Source organism: Indicator indicator, chromosome 10 (assembly GCF_027791375.1).
Source record: "Indicator indicator isolate 239-I01 chromosome 10, UM_Iind_1.1, whole genome shotgun sequence".
Classification (NCBI taxonomy): domain Eukaryota; kingdom Metazoa; phylum Chordata; class Aves; order Piciformes; family Indicatoridae; genus Indicator; species Indicator indicator.
Window position 1 is genome coordinate 18,232,879 of NC_072019.1, and position 12,269 is coordinate 18,245,147.

Here is a 12,269-nt window from a genome sequence, read left to right on the forward strand (position 1 = left end):
TGAGCTCCGGGGCAGCTCCGGCGCCGCCGCTCCCCCCAAAGCCCCGCGTTCGCGGCGGGCACGGAGGGGCGGTGCTGAGCGCTCGGCCCCGCCTCGGTGGGCGGTGGCAGCGGTTGCCGTAGCCACGCGCTTTGCCGGCGGCCGGTTGGCTGTCGGGCCGGCTGACGGCGGGGAGGCGGCGGCGGCGGGGCGGCGGGACGGGAAAGATGGCGGCGGCGGCGGAGGAGGCGGCGGCGGCAGCGGTAGCGGGGCGGCGCTGAGGAGGCCCGAGGCGGGCTGAGGAGTGGCGGGGGCGGGCGGGCGGGGGCCCATGTGTGGCGGCAGCCCCCCCCCGCCCCCCACTACCGGCGGCGGCCCCTTCGTAACCAAGCGCCGCTGAGGCGGCTCCGCGGGCACAGAACGAGCGCGGCCTCGGCCCCGGCCCGGCGGCAGGATGAAGTTCGCCGAGCACCTCGCGGCGCACATCACGCCCGAGTGGCGGAAGCAATACATCCAGTATGAGGTACGGCCCGCTACTCCCCGGGGCTTCGGCACCGGTACGGGCCGGGGACGGGGGCGGGATGAGTGTGTGTGGAGCCAGCCCCGCTCCTCCGTGTCCCTGCCGGGGTGTCCGGGGTGTCCTCCAGTGCCTACCGGCGCCGGGGGGGGCGGCAGCTTCCCGCTGTTTTTTCTCGGCGGGAGGAGTGTGTGAAAACAACGTGTTTATCCGCTGCTGATCCTGCCGTGCCCCGAGGCTTGGGAGCACTGGGAGCCAAAGCTCTGGGTGGCCAATTAACGAGTTAATTGTTGTCTTTGTAACCTTTTGGCTTGGGACGAAGGTCGGGGCTGGGCAGTGCCCGGTTACCGTGCATCCCCCCCACCGTTCCCCGGAGCATGGCCACAGCCCCGCTGTCAGTAGCAGGTATTTTTCAGCACCACCGGCAGCGCTGGGCAAGGGAAGGCAGAGGAAGGGGTGACTTTGAGAGGCGGCTTATAGCCCCCATCCCCGGCTCCCAAGGGCAGTGGTGCAGGCAGGCTGGCCGGCCGGCACCCACGGGGGGCCGAGCCATCCCTTCCCGCAGCCTTGCCCCGCGAAGGGCCGCAGTCCCGCTCGGTAATGCCCGCAGTTTACCCGAGTGACTCAATACCGGGCGGCAAACGGCCATCGGCAAAAAAAACCAACAAAAAACAAAAAAACAAGCCTTGTTTTTATCAGAACCAGGTTGTGCTTCTCCCTGTTCCATCCATCCCTGAAGCTTCCAGGTGAAGCACCTGGAGCAGGACATTTGCACACACCAAGTTCTGCAGCGTTAACCCTGGGTGATGTGCAGAATCCAGCCTTTCAGCGTTTGTTGTGCCAGCTTGCTAAAGGTCACACCGATTGCTTCATTTCAGAGCTATCATAGCCGTGCTGGGCTTCGGTGTAACTAGCTCAAGGTGGTTCTTTGTAGTAAAACCATCTCCCCTTCCAGCATTAGCTGTAAAAAGGGGTTGGTGCCAGTGATGCTGGTTTTTTTCCGCAAGTAATAATTAACCCCAGACAACGGAAAGCTGATTATAGGAGAGCCATCATCAGCAAAACTTCTTGACTGATGAAGTCAGTCAAAAACATCCAATGTTTATCGTTTGGAGGCCTGGATTTTCTCTCTGGGACTATAATAGCAATTTATTTCTAGTACCCTATTAATCTGTCTGCATTTGTGAGGAAGATCACATTTATCTTAGCTTGCTTTGTTGTAATATTGAACTGGAAAAGTTTATATCTGCCCTTTTGGCTGTTTCTTTGTTTTCCTTTACCTGACTGCGAAGGGGTGGATGTTTAAATAAAATCTGCAGTTGGATTGAAGTTGAAAACAAAAATGTGATCTCCTTGGGTTATTTGTAGAACTAGAGGAGCAAATGATACATCATTCTTTGAGAAGGAGGAAACCCATTGTCTTCATAAAATACCAGCTAGTTCTGCTTTGTGTCTCTGATGGGTTATCTGTACAACAGCTTTTTTCTGTTCCTGGAAGCAGAAAACTTGCAGATCTTCCTAAGAGAATGTTTGGAAGTGGCTTGGTGGGGTAAGAAAGGAGGAAACAGAAGGGTGAAAGATTTGGCTATGTGCTGACTAAAACAGATGCAGAGGGAGCATAAAGGAGACCTGATGAACTATGACACCTTAATTAACGTGTGAAGAACTCTGCTGCTTATTGGCCACTGTTTTCATTATAGGAGGTTAATTTTCAGATGTTTTAACTAGGGCAACATTATTATATTGTTTTCCCTTCTCCCATCCCAATTTAAAATAACGGTAGATTTCAATAAAAACTTCCTTCAAGTTGTTGCTCTTTCTAGACTTCAAGTAATTTCTTCCTTGGACACACAGCGTAAGGTAAAGTGGCTAAAAATAAATTCCCTCACTCTCCTTTTTCAGTAATAACTTTAAAACCCCTTTGTTTCCCTTGTTGCAGCTGGCTGAATGCGAGTCAGCCTACTGCTCATTCATATTACAGTGATGGAATAATCCAGCATTTATTATTCAGTAAGTGGTGGTCGTGTGGGTGTGGCACATAAAAGGCTGGTGCTACCCTGGTTTACTTGTTGATGGTACTTGAGGCAGAAAGCAAACAGCCCTTCTTTTGTCCAGAGAAATTGAGTTGTTGATTAGCAAATGTAGGGCCACGTACCACTTTTGTGGCTTACAAGCGATAGTACATCATGCATCATAGTTCTTTGTATGCCTCTTCATCTGATGGTTTATATGTTTTCCTTCTTAATTAAAGCAATAATCAAGCACTGTTTAAGAGTGACAGATCTTGTTGTGTGAGGTCTTAACTCTGAAAAACTATTCCTGTTACCAGGGACATCCCCTGTCAAGCTCATGATGCTGATAAAAAGACTAGAAGATGGCACAGAAATTGCTTTCTTCAAGTCATTCTGTCTCATAAAGGTTATGTGTAGTCGTTTTGGTTTTCTAGTCTGATATTTGTATTTTTTTTCCATTGGAGGGGAGGTGACTTATTGTGGCTTTCCAGTATCTGAAGGGGGCCTACAAGAAAGCTGGGGAGGGACTTTTTAGGATATCAGGCAGTGACAGGACTAGGGGGAATGGAATAAAGCTGGAAGTGGGGAGATTCAGACTGGATATGAGGAAGAAGTTCTTCACCATGAGAGTGGTGAGAGCCTGGAATGGGTTGTCCAGGGAGGTGGTTGAGGCCCCATCCCTGGAGGTGTTTAAGGCCAGGCTGGATGAGGCTCTGGCCAGCCTGATGTAGTGTGAGGTGTCCCTGCCCATGGCAGGGGGGTTGGAACTAGATGATCCTTGTGGTCCCTTCCAACCCTGACTGATTCTATGATTCTATGACTCGTGCAGTCAGACAGCCCTGAATTGTGGTAAGACCCAGGCAACTTGTGAGGAGATCCTCACCCGGTGACATGTCTCTGTTTTTTCATGGGATGCCTCCTCGCATAAATGGCTGGACAAACCAGGAGGAGGCTGTAATCTGTTATGATAACATCAGGAAAAAGAATGTGACTGTTTTGTTTTGAATACCTAAGAATATAGTTTCACTTTCAGATGGTCTTTAAGAATTTTAGGTCCTCAAAGTTCCTACCATTAATGTGATTTTTCCCTCAGGCAAAAATCTGTTTACATATTTTAACTGTGCTTGTAGAAAATATGGAAGTTGCCCAGACTTGGTCAGTGGAAGAGCTTTAAACAGAAAAATTCCTTCACTTTCTTTAAACAGGCAGAATGAAGATATACTTGAGAGCCATGGCTTAGATTCTTTCTTTCAGCAAAAGCTCTGCAGTGACCATTACTGCAAATGTCCTGTCTGAGAACGAGTGCTTGACTTCTGGAAAAGAGGAAGAATGATGACGTGTGCTGTGCTGTTTATTCAGCTTTATGCAAAGACATTTGCTGTGATTGAGTCAACACTAACATGGAGCATTGCACAAGCCTTGATTGTCTTGGTTTGACTTTCCATTCCAAATTTCCTTTCTAAAGATGGCATGAAAGCATGCAAATTGTATATGTCATATTTACCATGCAAACTCCATTCCCAACTGATGGTTCTTGACACCTTGGTGTAAGTGATCAGGAGACCTTCATGGCAATAACATAATTCTAGTGTAAAGGGGCATCTTTACTGTTGAAGTATTGGGTGGCGTTATCAGGCTGCTCCCTGGATGAGATTAATTTTAAAACAAAGTACTGACAAAATCTTCATTGGTGGGAATGCTTGTTAATTATGTTAAATGCTAAATATGATGGAGTTTTAAACATTTTTGATCATGATTTCAGGGTCTGTTATCTAAAATCTTCCTTAAAAGTTTTGGACCATTCATTTACTCTTCAGTTCCTTTGGTGTAAAGGTGAAATAGGAAAACAAACAAAATTCCATCTTTGTGTCAGACAGCAGAATTCTCTTTTCAGATAGGAGTTACCTTAACTCAGCACTCACTAGGTGAATTTCAGCTGATGTTTTTTTGCAAAGAGTGTTCCATGCAGTGAAATTGTTGGGTTGCTGCTTATCTGTTTATCCACAGACCATGCTACAGATTTTCTTTGCTTGTGTGTCCATCTCTGGGGGGCTTCTAGGAGGAGGAGAGCGTTGCTCTGTCTGCTCAGGCTCCTAAACCTAAGTGCACATCTGATGGAAACTCAGTGGAGTTTTGCAGTTGCCAGATGGCAGTTTTTGTTTCAGTTAATCTGGATCAAGTTTATCTACCTGGATGCAGAATTCTGATGATGTTTTTGAAGTGCTTAGTACTTTTGAAATTGCAGTGTCTGGGGAAGAGGGAGGATCAGTACAGGTGCAAAGTTCATGGGAGAGATGAGTGAAAGGTTTGAGTAGATGACATCACTGTCCTTTTAAGAGGGCTCCATGTTTAAAGCACTTTTTCCTTTTGGAGAAGAGGAGGAGGTTGCTAGGCTTCAGAAATAATTTCTCTGAGCCACAACCTCCAGCAGGAAGTAAGTGGGGAAACTGAAACTGATATCTGAGGAGGCCGGCTTGCCTTCAGAGTCTTCTCCTCCAGAGAAAGGCTTTCAGTTTTTGGGAGGTGGCCAATTCTGCTTGTCAAACCCTGCTTCATGATAGGCAGCTCACACCCAGGCTTGCCACCTCCTGACACAAATCTGTTGTGCTATTTCACTATTTGTCCTTCTGGATGTTATTGGGTGAGCTTAGAAGAGCATAAGCGATTTGGAAGTAAATCATTTAAAGCAGTGGGGTTTTTTTGAGCATTTTAAGGTTTTTGTCCTTGAATTTGTTCACTGTGAAGGTTTGACAGTTGCATTTTAAAGTGTTTTCTTTCTGCTTTTGTTGTCTGATGTACATTTACACAGGTTTACTGTGGGTGCAGGGTGTATCACTAGTACAGTTTAAATCACAGAATCATAGCGTCATAGAATATTTTAGGTGGAAAGGGGCCTTAAGGATCATCTAGTTCCAAGCTCCTACCATAGGCAGGGACACCTCCTACTAGACTGGGTTGCTGAAGGCTTAAAGTAAGGAAACAACCCTTTTTGTCTACTTTGAAGGCTGAGGGAATAATTCTTAAACATTTGAAGTTGACAGTGATGGATAACTTTTGGAAACAGTCATTTCTAAAATTCTGTAGCTTAGAGGACTGAATGGTCTAGGTGTGAAGGAACACTGAGCCTTTCACTTTCAGGTTATTGGTTTCCTTATATAGGTCAGGTAAGCAGTAACAAAACCTGCCCTGCAGCTGCCAGACTGTAATATGTTAGCCTGCATGGGGAGAGGTCTGTGGAATGGCTGACACCTTCAGCTTTCAAGATTGTTTGTTGCAGGACTGTCAAGTGTTGTGATTCTTTTTAATTTGTTTTTTAAACAGTGGCTGTTAAAACCAGAGGTAGGAACTGCACTGTGAGTTTACTTCTGGGTGTGTTAAAGGATGGAGGTCTTGCTACACTGGCATTCAATTTACTGTCTCTTCAGGTTTGTTTATCCTATGCCATGTGGTTGTGGCTCATGGAAAAAGTTACAGGTAGGTAAGGCTGATGAGCAGGATGAGAAATCGGAAAGGCTTTTTGACCACTTGATGCATGGAGGCATGTCATGTGCTGCTGGTTGAGTGAGTCATGGTGGGGAAAGGGCTGAAGTGCCCAGTGTTCAGGAGGAATTAAAGAAAACATGGAGGGTAGAGGAGGGCTGTGCTGCTGGAATGAGGATCGTTTAGCAGTGGCTCAGTTGGGAAAACAATTATGCAAGTGACCTTTGCTGAGACCTCTGTGGATTCAGGAATCAGACCTCCGAGAGATGCCTGAGCTGCCGGTGCACCTCGGATACTTTGTGATAAACAGACATGTCCTTTAGACCTTGTATTTGCTTAACAGGATTGTAACCACCATGTTACAACAGGGCTGAGTTTCCTTCCAGCTGCTGAGCTTGTAGTTTTTGCCTTGAGGGTATTAGGGTATTGGGTGCTTAGGCTGTGATATTTGGACCTGGGAGACACAGACACAAGATGATAAATGGGGAGGTGTAGCATTATAGAAGTACTGTAGGATATGTTTGGAACAGGAACTTGAAAGACCATAAATGACTTTTGTGTGTTGGATTTCAAAAGCGAGGGAATAAATGTTTTTGCAGCAGCTCTCTGTGAAGCTGGCTTATACTCAGTACATGCTTTATTAAGATGCCTGTCTTTATCAAGTGGTGTGGAGGGGATGTGCAAACAAATTACTCAACAGCAGGATCGGGCCCTTCCTGGTGGCTTCTGGTTCCAAAACTATGGTTCAACCTATTCCTTCAACCACTGATCTGAATTCAGTTTGAGTGTTGCTTCTCCTTGTGATGTGTGAGAGAGCAGACCTTTAGTCTATGGGTGGAATAATAACAGCATTTTAATAACCATCTGAAAAGAGGCTTTCTGAAAAGGAGTTGCAAGTGACGAGGTTTCCAATGTGGTGCCTCACTCCTGGCTCTGGTAGTGGGAAGGGGATTATTGCCAGGGGTGGCTGGTATTTAGCTGTAGGACCCCACCTTACCTCCTGGTCCTGCTGCTTGTGCTGCTCATCCCTTTCACCGGCAGTCTTGAGTGGGGGTGAACAGCTGGTTCCCGTGGTCTCTGGGAGGCAGCTCATGGTGCCCTTAGGACCTGAAGACCTGGCTAATAATTCTGCCTGGTGTTAACATTGTCCTTCAGTTTCCACCTCAAGAGAAGGCCATCATCCCTGCTTCTCTAATCTCCTTGGTCATGTTGCCTTCAGCTTTTAGAATGCGTGTGTAGTTCTGTACTCCTATAGAACAGTGATAAGACATCCCTGAGGCTGCTTTTCCTCCTTTGCCTTGCCATACCCCTTTGTTTGTCACGCAACAGTTTTTGTTATGGTTTTTAAATGTAAAACCTTTAAAATCCTCCCAACCTTCCAAAGGAAGATGTCGAAAACTGTGGCTGGAATAAATTTTATAGATCAGTAAGGTTAGAAGCTTTAGACAAAGTGATCAGTAAATGTGAGCTTGTGTTTCTTTTAAGAGCAATAGGTGTGGTAGTGGATGTCACGTACCATGGCTTTCTGTGTCAGTCTGGAGGATGAAAGGGCTTTAATTGCTTTTGTTTTCAAACAGGCCTATCGAAACCATGCAATTTTTGGTTTCTTTTTGTTTAATACTAACTGTATTCCTTGCTCTCTTCCTTGCAGGCTTTGAAAGAGATGCTATATGCAGCCGTGGACCAGGCTCCTTCTATAGAAGGTAAGCAAATTATAACTGAGAATTGTATTTTTCTTGGCATTAGGTGCTGGGCACATAGTCCTGTTCCTTTTCTGTCCTCAGCCCTCCTAAATTGGTAAACTTAATACACTGATGGGCAAATGCCTGGCCTTTCACAGCCTGCTGTTAGAACTCTTTGTCCTCTGTCCTTAGGACAATAAATGACTTTGTATAGTTTGGGACTTCAACAGCTGGATTCCTCTTGCTTATAAGGGCATTCACTGGTGGAAGTACTTTCTTCATCCCTTGAAAATAGACCTTTGTTTTGCTGTGACAGCCAGCCACTTTAGGAGATAATTGTGCTGGAGAGATACTGGTTTCTGGTTTGTTACTGGTGGTTTGAACTGGAAGAGTCTGGTCCTTTCTTTCTGCATCCTCCCCAGTGCTGTGCTGCCTCTCGTATGTGGACAGAAGTGTATGAATATATTTTCTTGTTTGCATGTGTTTATTGACACTGAGTTCTCTAGGTTATTTTAGTACGGCATTTGGGTTTTAACTCACTGCATCTTGAAGAGTTTAAGTGATGATCTGAACAGAATTTCTCAATAGTACTTTTATCTTTCTTCTTCCTTTTGTTGTCCTTAAAGTACTGAATAGTTTTTGTCTCTATGTTGCTTCACTCCTTACTGTCTTGCTCTTCCTGTGGATTTAAAACTGGTTTGTGACCTCCTTATTTCTTATTATTTTCATTTTAATTGCAGTGCAGTGTTAATTTCACCAACCCCTTTGAATATCATGGCTCTGGGCTTCTTCCTTGCATATTTATAGACTGCTACTTCTAGTGTGGTCAGTTAGCTAATGTGTAATGCTAGTCACTATTAATGTTAGTTTATTAACAATTTTATGTTGGTTAGAATTGGGAAATTAGGTCTGAAATAGTTAAAATAAGGTGGTGTGTTAATTTTTTGAATTTATCTCTACCTACTCTTTGATTAGAATTTTAAAACTAAAATTGCACTAAGTAGACTTAAGTGTGTGTGGTGGGGCAGTCTTTCCTTTCTGCTCTTCAGAGGCTCATTCTAAGCTGAAAACTTCATGGAATCCATGCTCAGACAGGCATAGTCTTTAGGTTTAACCTGGCACTTGCTCACTTGACTCAGCCTGCTAATTTTGTTAAATCCAGTTTCTCTAAAGTGCAGGTCCTAGAACTAGATTTCTAAAGGTTATGGTCCTAGCATCATCTAAAATATGTGGGTTATCTTTGGAAAACTGAGGGAAACTTGCCAGCAGTACAGTGTTTGTTTTTTTTTTTTTTGAGTGGCAAAGTTGCTTAAAAACCACCCACAAACCTTTCTCCCCAGCAGCATAAAACCAGTTTTCTAGCTAAGAGGAACTAAAGTGTTTTCTGTAGACCAACCTCACTCTATGAACTTTTAGAGACAACTTATTGATTCTGTTGAAAATCCAGCATTAGTTTAAGAGAAAACTGGAGCATTTACAAGACTTTTTTTTTTTTTCCTTCTATCCAAAAATGTATTACTGACAGTGGGAGCAAATGGTGTCTGTGCTATTAATTTTGTAGTCTGATGCTTGAATGTGACTTCCTGGGTTTTTCCTTGGGATACCTAGAATTTCAAGGTGGGCTTTCAGTTGCTGGCTGTAAAACTTCAAAGCATTACAATTCAGCATTTGGATTCCTTTCTTCCAATGCTTGTGGAATACTGATGTGCTGTGATGTTTGAGTATAAACATTTGGCAAAGGAAGAGAAGGTAAAGAACTAAATGGTGCAATATTTATGCTGTTTTAAGTGTGAAAAGAAATTTAACTAGTGCTTTTGTCTCCTTTGGATGCTTTCAAAACCTCAACAAAAGGAAAGTAATGACTTAAGACACTTTTCATAAGTAGAACAATGTTCTCTTCATTTCTGGAGGGGGATCAGGTCTCTTCCTCTGTACTGTAGTGAACTAAATAATCCAGACTGTTTTGAACCACTCATTTAACTCTGTTTTGCCTGACCTGTCTTTAAGTACAGAGCAGTTGTACTAATTCCTTCACCTTTTGTTCATAGAATGTGAGTGTGTGGTGGTTGGATTTTATAGTTTGCTTTCGGTGTGTTCTTTCCCTCTCTTTTTTTCTCTGCTTTGAGTCTGTTTTGCTTTTTAGTCTCTGGGTTCCTCTCTGGAAATTGTGTGTTGCTCAGGATGGAGCCAGACTATTTGGGCTGGAGCAACTGAGCTGTCTGTATGGCCTGTGGATCCTTCTGCTGCCCATAGGAGTGCAGAGTAGACAGAGGGAAGGCAGATGTCATACTGTGAGCTGCAGCTTTAGGAAAGGCTTGTACTGGAAATGGATCAAGACCAAATATTTCTCATAGAATCATAGAATGCTTTAAGATGGAAGGGACCATTAAAGCTCACCTAGTCCAACCTCTCCTGCAGCGAGCAGGGACATCTTCAACTACAGCAGGTTGCTCAGAGTCTTGTCCAACCTGACCTGGAATGGTTCTGTGGATGGGGCATCTACCACCTCCCTGGGCAACCTGTGACAGTGTTTCATCACCTTTATTGTAAAATATTTCTTCCTCATTGTAAAAAAATTCTTTCTCTGATCCTGTTGCTTATTTCCTTCTCCTTTAAGCCCTTCTGCCTTTGTTCATGGAAACCTTAGACCAGGGTTAGTGTGTGACTGCATAGAAACTGTGCCCCACACATTGCTCTGGTCCCTGTCAGAGGCAGTAGCATCCCTTGAACTTCAGAGGGGATGTAGCAGCTATTGTCAGGGGCTGGCTGTTGGCCTGTGTGTTTTCAGTTTAGTATGGATTTTGCAATGGATACTTCTGTGTTATTTTGAGCTTGGCTCAGAAACTATGGGAGTGTGCTACCGAAACCCAGCTTCCCAGTATGAGCCTAATGTAATCTCATTTTAGACTGGCCTAAGTAAAATCCATTTTCTGATTGATCTAGTTGATCACAGACATGCTCTCGACATGCACAGCTGGCTTCAATTTACCTTACATGTACTGTAGAGCTAATCTTCAGTTAATACATTGGTATACAAAACTCCTTCTTCTTCAAAGGCTAAAACTGAGGCTTTTCCTAGTTCTTACCCTGCTCAGCTGCATGGGTAGTTCAGGGCTTGGGAATGAGTTTCTTAGATTTTTGCTGCAGGCAGCTTACTGTGTCAGCTGGTAGACTCTGTATACATACAGAAATGCTTTGTGTTGCTTATTAGTATGCTGGAAGCATTTTACCAACTCTTTAAAATAACACAAAAAAAAGCTTCCTGATCAAGGCATGTAGTAAGTAATAGACAAGGCAGGTAATAGGTGAACCGTCTGTCATTAATAGCTTTCATTTGGTTCCTATTTAGGAATCTCCTGGGTTTGGTTGGGACACAGGTAAACAAAGCTTAACTTCAGAATGAGCTCCTCAGCTGATGGTTCTAGGGCTATTTAATGGACTGGAAGCGCTATTTAGTGCTGGAAAGAGGATCTTGGCTCTAACTTGGGCATTTTTTTAAACTCTCTAGTTACATAGTGACCCTCTCACTGTGCTACATTGAATCACACCTGTATCTATAACGTTTTTCCTGTTTCAAGTAGTGAATACAGACAGATTGTAACTAACCCCCTGTAGATGTGAACAAGGAAGGTCTGTCAAGGCTGTATGATAGGATGAGATTGTTTATAGCTGTTCTCTGACACTATTATAGAATCATAGAATTGGAAAAGACTTCTAAGATCTTAGAGTCCAACCATCAACCTGAGACCACCATGGCCATTAAACCATGTCCCAAAGTGCTATGTCCACATGTTTATTGAACACCTCCAGAGATGGTGACTCCAGCATCTCCCTGGACAGCCTGTTCCAATGCCTGACCACTCTTTCAGTCAAGAAATCTTTCCTCACATCCATCCTAAACCTCCCCTAGCACAATCTCAGGCGATTTCTTCTCTTCCTATCATCACACTGACCCCCACCTCACTCCAACCTCTTTTTAGGGAGCTGTAGAGAGCAATGAGGTCTTCCCTTAGCCTCCTCTTCTCCAGACTAAATAATCCCAGTTCCCTCAGCAGTTCCTCCAAAGACTTGTTCTCTATTGCAAGGTGCTGTGGCTCCCTGTGTTTCCTGAGAATGATACCAGACTGCATGCATGTCTTTTTTGGCAGTTGTCAGCTGTACACACAGATTTCTTTAATCTGCTCAAAGATACGTTTCCCCCCACCCCATATATCTACTTGGTAATGACAGAGTTCTGTATGCCAGTGTTACTCCTCCAGATGCTCATCATCTTTTTACAAGGCTTTCCCCTGATGAAACTTGCACCATCCTTCCACCTGAGCAACATCTGTACAAAATTGGTGTTTGGTCTGCTAATCCAATCTCGTGCACGTCACTGAAAACAATACCAAATGATGCTTGATTCCCAGCGGTATGATGGAGCTTGCTGGAATTTCAGGAGAACCTTTGGTGCATGTTTGCTTTGTTAACTGTTTGTTACGTGCTGCTTGCTGTTATTGGAGCAATCTGGATGAACCGAAGCTGCTGTGATGTTATTCTCAGCCACTGAGTCCTCATGGTGTGGCAGGAAGGCTTGCATGCAAGAGTGCCAGGTCAGTG

General features: G+C 44.6%; 1 protein-coding gene across 2 annotated transcripts in view; it reads left to right on the forward strand.

The window, feature by feature from the left end:
• The first annotated feature begins 433 nt into the window (after nt 1-433).
• XPR1 (xenotropic and polytropic retrovirus receptor 1) overlaps nt 434-12,269 on the forward strand; it is a 121,758-nt gene continuing 109,922 nt past the window's right edge. For both annotated transcript variants that reach the window (XM_054384486.1, XM_054384488.1), the window contains exons 1-2: nt 434-502; nt 7,640-7,691. In XM_054384486.1, the coding sequence (XP_054240461.1) occupies nt 434-502; nt 7,640-7,691 (121 nt within the window). The remainder of the gene's footprint in view (nt 503-7,639; nt 7,692-12,269) is intronic.